Below are 14,957 nucleotides of genomic sequence, written 5' to 3'. Positions count from 1 at the left end.
GCCTTTGCTGATAAATATTACAATTACACTACGGTAGGCATTGGTTGTATCCACATGAAGGCCCTAGGCAGCAGTTGTTGTTAATCTTCTCTGTATCGTTCCAATTTTAGTATATGTACTGCCGAAGCAAGTACACTTACTATACACTCTAATTTGTATATATACTAACCGCACTTCGAAACTTCGTAAGCGAGATTTATGTTTTTTGAGATTTAAATTGTGAAAATGTTGGTAAAATACAATTTTTTAAATTTATGTATAAATTTTATAGTTATAGCTATTAGATTTATAAGTTACTTTAAAAAAATATTATGATTATATCCGGAATAATCGAGAAAATAATTATAACTTCGATGTTTGGAGACAGTAACGCCATCTAGTGACGCCACAAGCAAACTCAACTGGTATTGTTGGGCATCAGTACCACAGCCAATGTTGGTAAATGCGATATTTGTGCTCACTGGGCCAACGAATGTTATCGTTGTTTAGACACCGGTACCAAAATACACAAAGGCCCATTGTTAGGCGTCAGTGCCACAGCCAATGTTGGTAAATACGATATTCGTCACCATTGAGCCAACGAATGTTATCTTTGATTAGCCAACGTTACCAAAATAAACAAAGGCCCATTGTTGGGCATCAGTGCCACAGCCAATGTTGGTAAATGCGATATAAGTCATCATTGGGCCATCGGATGATATCGTTGATTAGCCAACGTTACCAAAATACACAAAGGCCCATTGTTGGGCATCAATGCTACAGCCAATGTTGGTAAATGCAATAGTTGTCGTCATTGGGCCATCGAATGATATCGTTGATTAGCCAACGTTACCAAAATAAACAAAGGCCCATTGTTGGGCATCAGTGCCACAGCCAATGTTGGCAAATGCGATATTTGTCATCATTGGGCCAACGAATGTTATCTTTGATTAGCCAACGTTACCAAAATAAACAAAGGCCCATTGTTGGGCATCAGTGCCACAGCCAATGTTGGTAAATGCGATATAAGTCATCATTGGGCCATCGGATGATATCGTTGATTAGCCAACGTTACCAAAATACACAAAGGCCCATTGTTGGGCATCAATGCTACAGCCAATGTTGGTAAATGCAATAGTTGTCGTCATTGGGCCATCGAATGATATCGTTGATTAGCCAACGTTACCAAAATACACAAAGGCCCATTGTTGGGCATCAGTGCCACAGCCAATGTTGGTAAATGCGATTTTTGTCATCATTGGGCCATCGGATGATATCGTTGACTAGCCAACGTTACCAAAATACATAAAGGCCCATTGTTGGGCATTAGTGCTACAGCCAATGTTGGTAAATGCGTTTTTTGTCATCATTGGGCTATCGGATGATATCGTTGATTAGCCAACGTTACCAAAATAAACAAAGACCCACTGTTGGGCATCAGTGCTACAGCCAATGTTGGTAAATGCGATTTTTGTCCTCATTGGGCCATCGGATGATACCGTTGATTAGCCAACGTTACCAAAATACACAAAGGCCCATTGTTGGGCATCAATGCTACAGCCAATGTTGGTAAATGCAATAGTTGTCGTCATTGGGCCATCGAATGATATCGTTGATTAGCCAACGTTACCAAAATACACAAAGGCCCATTGTTGGGCATCAGTGCCACAGCCAATGTTGGTAAATGCGATATTTGTCATCATTGGGCCATCGGATGATATCGTTGACTAGCCAACGTTACCAAAATACACAAAGGCCCATTGTTGGGCATCAGTGCCACAGCCAATGTTGGTAAATGCGATATTTGTCATCATTGGGCCATCGGATGATATCGTTGACTAGCCAACGTTACCAAAATACACAAAGGCCCATTGCTGGGCATCCGTGCCACAGCCAATGTTGGTAAATGCGGTATTCGTCACCATTGGGCCAACGAATGTTATCGTTGTTTAGCGAACGGTAGCAAAATACACAAAGGCCCATTGTTGGGCATCACTGCCACTGCCAATGTTGGTAAATGCGATATATGTCATCATTGGGCCAACGAATATTATCGTTGTTTAGCCAACGGTACCAAAATACACAAAGGCCCATTGTTGGGCATCCGTGCCACAGCCAATGTTGGTAAATGCGGTATTCGTCACCATTGGGCCAACGAATATTATCGTTGTTTAGCCAACGGTACCAAAATACACAAAGGCCCATTGTTGGGCATCTGTGCCACAGCGGATGTTGGTAAATGCGACGGTGGGCCAATACAAAATTAATGTTGGCTACGGAACGAACCTCATCCCAACGTTTTCCCTACCGTTGGCACCGTGGGCCCCAACGAAAATGCTACTAGGGCAGGTACGTATCATTGAATTTGTTCATTATCGGCTACATTGCGAATGTTTAATTATTGGCTTTTCTAACCAGTTTGAAGCGTTATCAGGCAGTCTTTCTTACTTCTAGCTTGTAGAGATGTAAACATAGCGATTTCTAAATGCAATCTTAGAGTGAACTGGAAAGATGTTGGTATAAGTAATGATAGACTTTTGATGCTTATAGATTTGGTTTTCAGTGTCTATCTATCAACGCTGTATCATCATTGCCATCTATTCTTCACCACTTAGATGGTTGGCAGTCCTCAACTGTGCGTTTCTCCAGAAACTTCCTGCCTCGCACAGCTAAACCGTGGAATGAACTGTCGCCTGCGGTATTTCCGGACCGATACGACCTTCAAACCTTCAAGAAAAGAGCGTAATCCCATCTTAAATGCCGGCAACGCACTTACAACCACTCTGCTGCTGGTGTCACTGGTCACCGCGTTGCTGGTGTCCATGGGCGGCGGTAATCGCTTACCACCAGGTGATCCGTCTAGTACGTTTGCCTCCTATATCATTAAAAAAGTCATCATCAATAAAATTGTACATTAAATAGAATATCTATTTCATCCCTATTCAAATAGGTATCATACGCTATCTGTCTCTCTGTCGCACTAATATGTAAGAGTATTGGCATCTTGGCTAAGCTCTTTGGTCTGGTTAGAAAGATGAAGATCTTTCGAAACTGTGAAATGTTACAAATTTCCATTAACGATCCATTCGTAAACCTTATTGCTAATAAATTCTAATATTTGATTTTTAAGCATAATGCTGTTAAGCTGATAATTCTCCTGCATATAGCTTTAGCTTACCAACTAATGAGCTTAGTCTATAGCTATAATAAGTGTCCTTCGGGCTTGCAAAATAGTTTCATTTAAACTAATTTGCTGCACGGAACTGACAACAGACACCATTATGTTTTCTACTCGTATAACATTTTCTACAACAGTGAAACAGCTATAGTAACTGGTTCCTAGTTACCCACTGCTGTAGTGATACTTTTGAAGGACCTATTAGGAGGAATTAGTAAAATCTAGAATATTTTTCTATTATGGGTTTTTCGTTTAACATTATAATTAGGGAAGTAAGTAGTTAGTGAATTTATAAAATTTCACCCTGTACGAATAGGTATATTAATATGTAGGTAGGTGCACATTAATTAAATCCAGGAACGCAAAATAATTAGACCTTCTAAATGTTGATATTGACATTGCTCATAAATCTCATAATATCAACAAAACCCTAGATTATGAACCATTTTTAAAATGTTATTTTTTTTGTAATTGATTGAACAATAAGCAAATTAATGTACGTTATTATTACTACAAGACCCATCGTAGGCAAAACCTCACATAATAATTTATTCAAAAGACATTTTTTAATTCATGACTTTTAACTGTGCTTGATTTCGGTGTGGTGCGTTAATTTAATACCGTGGCCTCCTAGCTATAGTCGTAGCGTCTACAGAGAGATACAGGGAATGCGATAAAAGAATCACTGTTATTTTAAACCAGACAATGTTTGGCACGGTAGGCAATATTAAGCAAGCTTACGGATAGGTTTTGGCACTCGTTGCTGTGAATTATAAAATCACGGTAACAATATGGGCTTACGTAACAGATCTAACTATGAGTTGCTCAACTGAATTTAAGCCGTGACTTACTTGTAATGTATTCAATGACAGTTGTGGCACTTGGCCTAGTGAGGGATTACGCGAAACACATATATAGAGGTACCGTGGCCAAAAGCACAGGATTTGTCTTCATACCATGTCGCAACTAAAATTTTATCCGACCTCGGAAATGGATTCTACTTCGGCCACTTTAATTTAAGTCGAGACATTTTTTTACCATTTATCGGTTATTCCATCAGTTCCACGGGATCAAAAGATATATTTCATTAGGCAAGACTGATCGATAAAGTTCGAGATTCCAGAAGAGCGCTTTATTGTGCACGGCGCAATCACTTCTCCAGAGATAGAATCTACTGTTGTGTTAAGGATGACTCACTCTAGACCGGGCCGTGCCCGGGCCGAGGCGTCTGACATGTCATTTTCTATGACGGCTGATAGGTGATCACGTGGTGCTTTCCATAGAAAACACACATTGCTCCTATTTATGAAGTTTTTTTTGCTCGTAACTATAACTCTAACTCGGGATGCTATGCGAATGTTAGAGGAGAGGTTCGCCTCATTTTATGCGCGTCAAAAAACGACACGGTTTCGAAAACCACGAATGTTACTATAAATTAGCATAACCGTCCGCGAATGTAAACATTATGCGGGTTGGCCTCTTTGTACGAATGCCAATGATGGTCATTAAACCAGCGTTGTCGCGGACTTCCGCGATGTATTATATATATTACACCTGGCAACAGCTTCTATATTGTCTATGGTAAGCAAACCACACTTCCTTTTTTCGCTCGTATGAAACTTGCGAGTTAGTTTGTGAACTTATGATTGATTCATTAAATAAAAGTCCTTAATTTGTATAAAGTGGTACGTGTGCTGGACGCCAGCTTCGTACAGCGAGACCATCGTCTTTCAAAGCTAAGTATATGTATTTAAAAGAGGACTGGTTAGTCCCATGCACATATTTTCATATATTTATTTATATAGCTGTGTTACTGGCAGAGGGTGTGCTTGCATATGTTCAGGACAGGTCGGAGATGCGTCTGCCGGCTTGTGCCTAGCCTCATATAGAAAATGGTCTAGAAGCACCAATAGGCTTGGGGTGCTTAGTTGCGACTAAGCACCACTATCCCTTCACGAGGGACAAGTACACCCCCAACTAATGCCAATATATAGATGTATCTGGTTGAGGCCAGGATACATATACGTTGTGGATCTGAATGGTTAGCGACTAGCGCGGCTAGGCATGCGAACACTCCTTAAGTGTGCCAAGGGATCGATATAGATGTATCTGGTTGCGACTGGGATACATATATATACCTTAGGGCTGTGGATCCGACTGGTTGCGGCTAGCGCGGCTAGGTTGCGACACAGATAGAACTGTGTGCCTTCAGATCCGTATATAGATGTGACTGGTTGCGACCAGGTCACAGCACCCCTTATCTGGTGCAAAGGTTTAACTTATGAGACTTTCTGAGACATAGAGAATTGTGACTATCTTATGCAGACTTGCATACCTATATATATGTATATTTGAGTCCTGCGGGACAATGTGGTATCTTACTATGAATATGAATTTCTGGCTATCTATCCCTACATATACCTACATGTTACAATGTTCTACATTTGCCTTGAGATATTATATATGTGTTATAATATGATATAGGCTAGGGATAATTTAGTGACCCATGGTCATAAATCTACTTTCTACACAGGTGGTGGCATATGATCAGGTTAGAGCTGGCAGCTACGCTTGGAGCTCATGAACGGGGAGAAATACTCCATACTCAGCATTATAATAAGGTATGAACCACATTATCCACAGATTAACTGACCTCTCTCCCAATAATATAAGCGAAGCAGAAATGAGTTCTTTAAGATGCAAGTATACATGTCAAGTTGATAGTAGACTCATATTTCATTTAATAAGGTCTTAGAATCTTAAGTAACTTGAATTCAGGCAATCAATTTATCTTAGCATTTTGTATCAACGTCGGTACAAGCGTCTCCCGGCAGATCTAACCATAATCATTAGACTATGTACTGACTGACTGTGTATTAACACGGGTCGGCAAACAAGACCACTGAAATTATCATTTGTCGATACCGCTAATGTTGCCTCTATCCACAATCACAAAGATATCAAGGTACCTATGTCGTTCGTGAACTCAACTGCCGCGCGGGTCTCGCACATCCAATAACATACCTACACTTTTAGGGCCCAGGCGATATCTGCCGATCACCTCACCCATTCATTACCATACAATGGAGTAGTTGTATTTAATGCCTTGGCTAACGGTTGTCTGACATAACATCTACACGCCGGGTGAGATTCTCTTCATGTATGACCTTGGGTGTTTTGCAACAATGTGCATTTAACGTAGGTACAGTAATGAATGATACTAACGATATCTCTAAATTTAAAAAGCTCCAAGGCTAAAATATTTACAGCGCCATCTAGTGGGTTAAACTCGATTTAAAATTGTTTTTTAAAGGTGTTTTCGTGGGTCAACTTCATTTACTTTTATTTAAAGTCCTTGGAATAAAAAACCGGGCAAGTGCGAGTCGGACTCGCGCACGAAGGGTTCCGTACCATAATACAAAAAACGATAAAAAAAAACGGTCACCCATCCAAGTACTGACCCCGCCCGACGTTGCTTAACTTTGGTCAAAAATCACGTTTGTAGTATGGGAGCCCCACTTAAATCTTTATTTTATTCTGTTTTTAGTATTTGTTGTTATAGCGGCAACAGAAATACATCATCTGTGAAAATTCCAACTGTCTAGCTATCACGGTTCGTGAGATACAGCCTGGTGACAGACGGACGGACGGACGGACGGACGGACGGACAGCGAAGTCTTAGTAATAGGGTCCCGTTTTACCCTTTGGGTACGGAACCCTAAAAACAGTTTAAATTATGTAAGAAAGCATTATAATTTATAGCGTAAAACGGATCTTCTCAAACGTCAATGTCAAAATGACGTTACTTATGACTTTTGCTTTTGATAACCTTATTCTTGTGTATGTCATTTCTAAATTAGCCTCTTTTTATATTAGCAGTAAGGTTCTTTTTGTAGTCATTACTTTTGCTTATTGAGAAACAACATTTTAAACTAAGTTAATTTATCAATGTCGTCATGTTTTAATGTGACTCAATTTGCTTGTTTTGTAGTTCTAACTTCAAATTTGAAATCGATTTAAAACTGATGTAACAGTAGATCGCCTGTAGATTGATTTTCTTCTTTCCTCCAGCCATGGATATGCCAAGAACAAAAAACGCCTCAGAAGGAATTGCGGTAAGTAATTATTTTATGAGTTAGAGGAGTGGTTTCAATTCGTAATATATGTCACGATATCGGTATAGGTTGGTATTATAGGTAAACAAATTTACTAAACATTAAAAGATGTCAGTACAAATGCTAACATATACCAAAAAGGGGATCCCTTCCAGATAACCTTCATTAATGGGTATGACAAACGCAAGTGACGTGATAATGATAACACATCAAAAATAATGGTGCCCCAGACACTTTCCATGCACATTCTAAGACATTTAATTTAGCTATTTAAAGATGTCCCTACTGTGCTCCAGTTAAAACAATTACTTTGGTTTTCACAGCCGATGGGTATATCGTCTCTAAATGACACCGTAGCAGAACCTGAGTCTAGGTACGAGTGTCCTGTATGCCTAAACTGGCTTCGTGACCCGGTGATCACAACTTGTGGTCACAAATTTTGCAAGAGCTGCATAACCTCATGGTTACAGTAAGTACTATTTCAATTAATTTGTTGATGTTGTTCAATTGATTTAAATATATACCCATGTACTGATGATGGTTGGTTTATTCCTTTGTTAGTTTTTAATTTATTTCTTACTAGTTTGAAATTAGAGGAAAATCATGAAACAAATGAAATGTGTTGGGTCCCTGTCATTGCACAACTGAAATGTTATAAATGGAAATTAAATGTTATAAAATTAAATTAAATTGTGTCATAATTTTGTGGCTATGATTTTAACCATTTTAAAAAGGAGTTTTTTTCTAAAAAAAAAACAATGGTCTCCTTTTTAAACATTTAACTTGTATGGGAGTGGAATAGGTAATACAGTTGTCATGAGATATATTATATTTCGCTGGCAGAAGTGCTCAAAATATCTGAACTCTAGCACCTTGAGAAAAGAGGCATGTTCAGATATTTGTGGACGCCTTGACCGCTCTGATACATCTGATGGCGACTGTCCTTCAATTCATGAAAATTTGAGCCCTAATAAATATATTGAATAATTCACATATTAACTTTTTTACAGAAATAGTGGACACTGTCCTATAGATAACATCAACCTGAGCATGAAAGTCGACATTTTTCCTGACAACTATACTAAGCGGGAAATACAGGAACAGAGGATGTCCTGTCCTTTTGCTTCGAAGGGTAAATTAGCATTTTATCATTCACAAATAGCCAAGCTTCACTTAACCTTGTGCCCCCACCATACAAAATTATAGCCAAGGAAGTTAGAATCTTGTAGTATTTTCAATTAGGTTGAATTTCATTTGTTCGGAAATTTTACGAGATAAATGAAATGCTGCCTACTGTGTTTTTTATTAAGGTTGACATTCCATAGAAACTGAGTGTACATCCTGATGGACATTGGGCGGCACGAGGTTAATTTATTTGTAGATAAGTCTGTTTGGAAAGAGAAGAGCCGTGGAATGTATTGGGCCCCATACATACAAGTACATTTCACGACTCATCTCTCTGCACAGACTCTATTTTATAAGCTTATCTTATATTAACAGACAACTACTAGATGGAGCACCTGAGATAGTTAGGTTCTCGCGGGCTTGGTTTCCGCAACTCGACGTCATATTAATGCGCCTATTTTGCGTGGTGGGTTGGCGGCACTATTCTTGCCAACCCAACTCTACCAAGAAGCCTAGCAGACCCTTGACGTTGCCGACGACTTCTGGGAGAGACCACGGTGAGCCGAGGTGTTGTGCCCGGTATTTTACCACCCCTGGGCATTCGAGAATGACGTGGGCGGCTGTCTCCTCTGCCTCCATGCATGCTCTGCAGAGGGGGCTTTCTGTAACACGTAGGGTTAATAGGTGCTTGTTAAATGTGCTAGCACATGAGACAATCAAGGTCACACATAAGCGCTCCTCTACAAATTTTGTATGGGAGTGCAACTGCTTATTTCTGTTGCTGCCACAATTACAACCGGTACTCGTATAAATACATACGTGACATGCAGGATTAAAGAAGAATTTCTATTTATTGATTCCCCATTAGTATGACTAGTAGAAACATATCTATGGGGCTATTCATAAATCACGGGGGGGGGGGGGGGTCTGGACATCGGATGGTGGTAGCATGACGTAGGAGGAAATGGGGTCATTCGAAGCATGATTTTTGGATGATTTTAGGGGGGGGGGGGGTCGTAATTTATGGAAAGCCTATGTTTAAAAGAATGATTTTTAGGCTGCCTGTAAAGAATTTGAAGGAAATTTATTTTTGTATTTATCACTAAATATTTGTTCATATAATATAACTATTTCAGTATTTAGTACTTATCCATTTCACTAGGCTTATTCATGTTACTGTGGGACGAGTCAAATTTTGTAAGATCATAGACTAGGAATCCTCTAGACCGAGTTTAGAGCAATTATTTCATGCAACCGATGATGCCAAAAATGCGGGGGTGCGCGGGAAGTCCCGTGCCGTGATTGGTCTGTTCAAAGACACGGATGTCACACAAAGACACTTTCGACTCGAACATGGCGTAAAATTACCGTATGCGTGGCAGAAGGGGTAGTGCGACTATGATCAGTCTGGAGGATGTTTTGTCTGTGTGTAAGATTGTCTTTTTTTCCAGGTTGCTCAGTAAAAGTGACCCCATTAGACTTGGACGCGCACATAGCCTCCTGCGAGCACAATCAGCCTGAGACCTCCAGCCAACGCGTGCCATGCTCTTTCGAGAGTGTGGGGTGTAAGGAGCAGTTCAGCACCCGGGAGGAGGCCCAAGAGCATGTTGAGAGAGACCCCTTGACGCATATGAGCGTGAGTACTTCCTGGTAGCTACATTACTATACTACCTACTATCAGTTCCGCGCCCAAAGGGTAAAAACGGGACCCTATTACTAAGACTCCGCTGTTCGTCTATATGTCTGTCACCAGGCTGTAACTCATGATCTGTGGTAGCTAGGCAGTTAAAATTTTCACAGATGATGTATTTCTGTTGCCGCTATAAAAACAAATAGGCGCAGAATATAAATATTTAAGTGGGACTCCCATACAAACGATATTTTTGCCGCTTTTTGCTCAATGGTATGTACTAACACTTCGTGCGCGAGTCTTAATCGCACTTGGCCTGTTTTTTAATGTAAATTTCTGTTACTCTTTCCATTCCATTACCATTTTTCATAGACTTTGTATGACGGCAGCAGAATGGACGGAACGAAAAATTTATCAACATTTTGGGGCACTTTTTCTCCTAACAAGATCAAAGAGCTCATGATTCTGAGATGATATAACATAGATTTAAAAAAGTTGTATATATAGTTTGGAAAGTATGGTGCCATCGCTCGAAAAGATGGCGCCATACCTTTGGCCTACTCTCGACTAGATGGCGATACTTTTAGACATTTAACAAATTTAACACATATCAGTGAAAAAATAAGGATCAAAGTCAAATGGCGTTCTAATATACATAAGTGTTAATCATTGGTGTCGAAAGATGGCAGTAAACGGACTGACTACATAATTTACTTTGACAATATTTATCTATTTTAAATTATCTTATATGTCAGCGAGGTGATAGAGTCAGACCAAGAAAAGTCTGCAGCGGATTTGATAGCCCACGCACTGCTCGTATTATTTTAAACGTCAAACTTCTATGAAATTATGACGTACAAATAACACTGGCACTGCGAGGGCTATCAAAATCGCTGCAGACTTTTCGTAGCTTAACTTTAGAAGGAAATAACATTTTTTTTTATTACAGTACCTCGTGAACGCCTATTCAGAGATGAAGATAACCAGCGACATGTCGAATGCGAACATCGACCCGAAAGAGCAGGAAGCCATGGTTCTGTGGGCGCCAGACAAGGACGGCGAGAACAAGCCCCCTGCGCCCACTAACACAAGCGCACTCATTCGGTAACATACATACATAATGATGTGACTACATTTATTATCCTCATGACTACATTCATTAATATGCATTACAATCCATAATCCGTTTCATTCGCACCTTTTTTCATTCTAATTAATTTCTATAAAGTATTATTGTAACCAAAACCCGCATTGCTGACGTTGGCAAAAAAACCGCCAGGCTCAAATTGGACTGGGCTGGCCACGTTTATCGCTTACATCCGGATAGGTGGGCTAACATAGCCACCAAGTGGATGCCGGTAAAGAAGCGTGGGCAGGGTAGGCCCAGGAGGAGATGGCGAAACGACTTTTGACACCTTCCTTTACAACTGGCCGGAGGAAGCACAAAATCGGGAGTTATGGAGAACCAGAGGAGAGGCCTTTGCCCAGCAGTGGGACACTAATAGGCTAAAAAAAAATGTTGTAAACGAATTTTAATATACTGGGTAAAGCAGATCTTGTCAGTAGAAAAAGGCGGCAAATTTGAAAAATGTAGGTGCGAACGGTTATCGTCGCCTAGAAAAGTTGAATTTCGCGCCTTTTTCTACTGACAAGATTTGCTTGACCAAGTATACACCGTGTTTTTTTTTATTTCCGTTAATTTCAAGGGTGCATTCCTGAGTTTAAATCAAGTAACTTTCACAAAGACACCGATGTTCTAATTAAGTCCATTTCGGAGATAATCAATAATTTATTTTTTTCCTATAATGCCTCTACAAGCGTCTACACTTGCCTTAGGGCCGGTTTACATATTGATTAGTGTTTAGAATGAGTTCATACATTTGCTACTAAACTTAAGTACAATCTCGGTCGACTGATGTATGAAATGACATTCATATGTCACAGATTTCAATTATTTGGTTGAGTTAAATGTAATGCCCGTGTTACAACAACGTTGTATGCTACATTTAATTACTTTTTAAACAAAAAAGAAATCCAAAAAAAAATCAAAAAAATATTTTTTTTCCAAAATTAACTATGCCATTTAGTTCTCTTAAACGTACTTAACCATACCCCGAAGTTAACGGAATTCAATAAAAACACGGTGTATAACTCTTTTTACTTACTAATGTATTTTTTATTTCAGTGCACTATACGAACGAGTTGTGGTATTGGAGCAGAGGAATCGCGAGCAAGACATCGTAATAGGCAATATCTCGAAGCAGCTATCCGCTTTGACCGTCGCCAAACGGAAACAGAACAACGAGATGCTCCTACGATACTGCATGGGCAACTATATATGGAGGATTGACAATTTCAAAGCGAGGCTGGACGCTATGCTGAAGGATCATTCGAAAATGCTGTACAGTCCTGGGTTTTACACTTCGCCTAATGGTTACAGGTAATTTGAGCATATTGTGTAAGATTTAATCGCTGTTATTAACCCTTCGAATTCTGATTTATATTATTTCCTAGTCCAGTTAGTAACAATAATATTATTTGACCCCAACGTTTGTTGTGATATACCTTTGCGGCTTTTCATCAGAGAATGATCCTTATGCACATAAAGCATACTATACTAGTATATACAGTAACCGGCGATAAACATTGCACATCGGAATTTCTGCTTCGCAGAGCGTTATCTCTTTCTCTCTCGACGTCTCCAATTGTCTCTTTCTAAATACCGATGTGCAATGTTTATCGCCGGGTACTGTACTAGTACCCAAAAGAAAAGAATGAGTATAGTTTTTTTGTTCTTTACTGACGAATTGTTGTTTACTGACGAATTTTGGTTTGACCAACTATTGTAATTTTTTAAGGTTCTGCGTCCGCCTCAACATATCCCCACAGAACCCGCTCTGTTTCGCATTGCACGTGCACCTAATGAAAACAGAGTACGACGAGTGCCTCGAATGGCCGTTCAACGGTCGCATATCCTTCTCCATGGTCAACCAGTACGAACCGGAGCTGACTCAGCGCGACACCATGATGTCCAACTCGAGCCTGATCGCGTTCCGGCGGCCCGCGGCCGAGATCCAGCTGCGCGGGTTCGGGTACACGGAGTACGCTGTCGTTAGCGACGTGGTCAGGAACGGCTTTGTGAAAGACGACTCTCTCGTCTTCAGAGTGCATATCAAGTGTGTATGACATGAGGATTGACTTTTTTTTTTGTTAGGGATATTCTTGGATTGCATGAAAAGTATTAAATAGCAAGGTTCTAAATAAGCCTAGGTGCGTGTCTTTCATGAGTAGACTCGGTTAAATAATCTTTGTAGCATGTTATCAAATTTACTTGTAATGTATAGCGGAGTCAGTTATGAAGTTGACCCAAACATTTTTTATTAAGCTATGAGCTTCATCACATATGATCTTTGAGTAGTTCTAAGCATTTCAAGCCTGGGAGGCAATAAGGGGAGGGGGGGTACAAAGATGGCCGCCACCCGTCATCATTCAAAAAAATCTGTTCTGGTCCTGGTGGCTACTAGGGCAAGTTTGGTATCATTTTCGTATAAACCGGAGACGTAGAATTCATTGCTGATATTTGTTTTTTTCAGCTTCATAGTAATTTTACAAGAAAAACGTAAAAAGATGAAAATTTAGGATGGAGATATTTGTTTTGAGAGCTGATAACTTTTCTATAGTGGCCAAAAATATCATATAAAAAATACTATAATAAAGCGTAATTCATGCAGATTCTAAACATATACACGTTGAGTAATATCCTACTGCAAAAAGGTGGTAAAAAAAATATTAAATGACCGCAGCGCGGGTAGTTGGACTTTCGTTTATCTTGCGGACCGTCGTTTATCTTACAAAATGATCGAGTACGAGTATCTACGTAGGTATGCTTACTTTGCTAGATTTTATGATGACGAATAAAATACTTTCATCCAGACATAATTCATCATACAGACATAATTTTAAGCACTTTAATTTTAATGCACTTGCAACGATTTGAGTGGGGCCTAGTGTTATTTGACCGGTGTTTTCTGTAAGGTGGAGGTAAGTACGTACTTCCCCAGTGGGGCTCTGCTCGGATAGATCTGGAATGACATCCGCTGTGCTGTGCCCTACCATACAAAGCGAGATGACATTTACAGTGCCCATACCTCTCTTTTGAACGTAGTTTAAGGATATACCCGGGTCCAAAATTGGGTCCGAGAAAGAACTATTATAAATGAAATTATTCTAATAAAATAGCGCTCTTATTTTTGCTGATAATATTAAAACACTATTTATGAGAGAAATTGTACTACTTAGGAAGAGGCAAAATATTTATTTTCACGATAATTTTCATGCTATTACACTTTAAGTAATTTTATAGGTACTTACTTGTTGTTTTTAATAAATAACTTCAACCTGCACGTAACATTCATTTGGATTTGATTTGGTTTGATTTTGTTTGATATTTTACATTTAATATTTGCTTCAGGTTGGTGTGGTGAAAAATTCTGTGTTTCACTCGGCGGCAAATTTTGTTTAACCCTCGTTCTTTGAAACCCTTACAACGCTCAAGATTCCATTTTTCGAACCACTCACTACGCTCGTGGTTCAATTTTGAAATCTTTCGCTTGATCATCATTTTCATCATCATTTCAGCCTATATAGGTCCCACTGCTGAGCACAGGCCTCCTGTCATGCGCGAGAGGGCTTGGGCTATAGTCCCCACGCTAGCCCAATGCGGATTGGGGACTTCACATACACCTTTGAATTTCTTCGCAGATGTATGCAGGTTTCCTCACGATGTTTTCCTTCACCGAAAAGCTAGTGGTAAATATCAAATGATATTTCGTACATAAGTTCCGAAAAACTCATTGGTACGAGCCAGGATTTGAACCCGCGACCTCCGGATTGAAAGTCAGACTTCATATCCACTCGGCCACCACTGCTT

General features: G+C 39.7%; 1 protein-coding gene across 1 annotated transcript; it reads left to right on the top strand.

Annotated features, from left to right (window-relative positions):
- Positions 1 to 7,121: 7,121 nt before the first annotated feature.
- LOC134666608 (TNF receptor-associated factor 6) lies at positions 7,122 to 14,957 on the top strand. Its single transcript, XM_063523822.1, has 7 exons — positions 7,122 to 7,272; positions 7,596 to 7,741; positions 8,283 to 8,404; positions 9,849 to 10,033; positions 10,977 to 11,131; positions 12,213 to 12,467; positions 12,886 to 14,957. Exons 1-7 carry the CDS (start codon positions 7,231 to 7,233, stop codon positions 13,211 to 13,213), a joined length of 1,233 nt encoding a protein of 410 aa, XP_063379892.1. The 5' UTR covers positions 7,122 to 7,230; the 3' UTR covers positions 13,214 to 14,957.

This window comes from Cydia fagiglandana, chromosome 8, assembly GCF_963556715.1.
Source record: "Cydia fagiglandana chromosome 8, ilCydFagi1.1, whole genome shotgun sequence".
Taxonomy (NCBI): domain Eukaryota; kingdom Metazoa; phylum Arthropoda; class Insecta; order Lepidoptera; family Tortricidae; genus Cydia; species Cydia fagiglandana.
The sequence above is the reverse complement of the archived record's forward strand: the minus strand, read 5'-3'. Positions and strand labels throughout refer to the sequence as shown.

Excerpts from the sequence above, each read along its gene's own strand:
- LOC134666608 (XM_063523822.1), top strand. The coding sequence starts at position 7,231 with ATGGATATGCCAAGAACAAAAAACGCCTCAGAAGGAATTGCG. Across the intron at positions 7,742-8,282 it reads TGCATAACCTCATGGTTACA|AAATAGTGGACACTGTCCTA; the intron begins GTAAGTACTATT and ends ACTTTTTTACAG. Across the intron at positions 10,034-10,976 it reads ACCCCTTGACGCATATGAGC|TACCTCGTGAACGCCTATTC; the intron begins GTGAGTACTTCC and ends TTTTTATTACAG.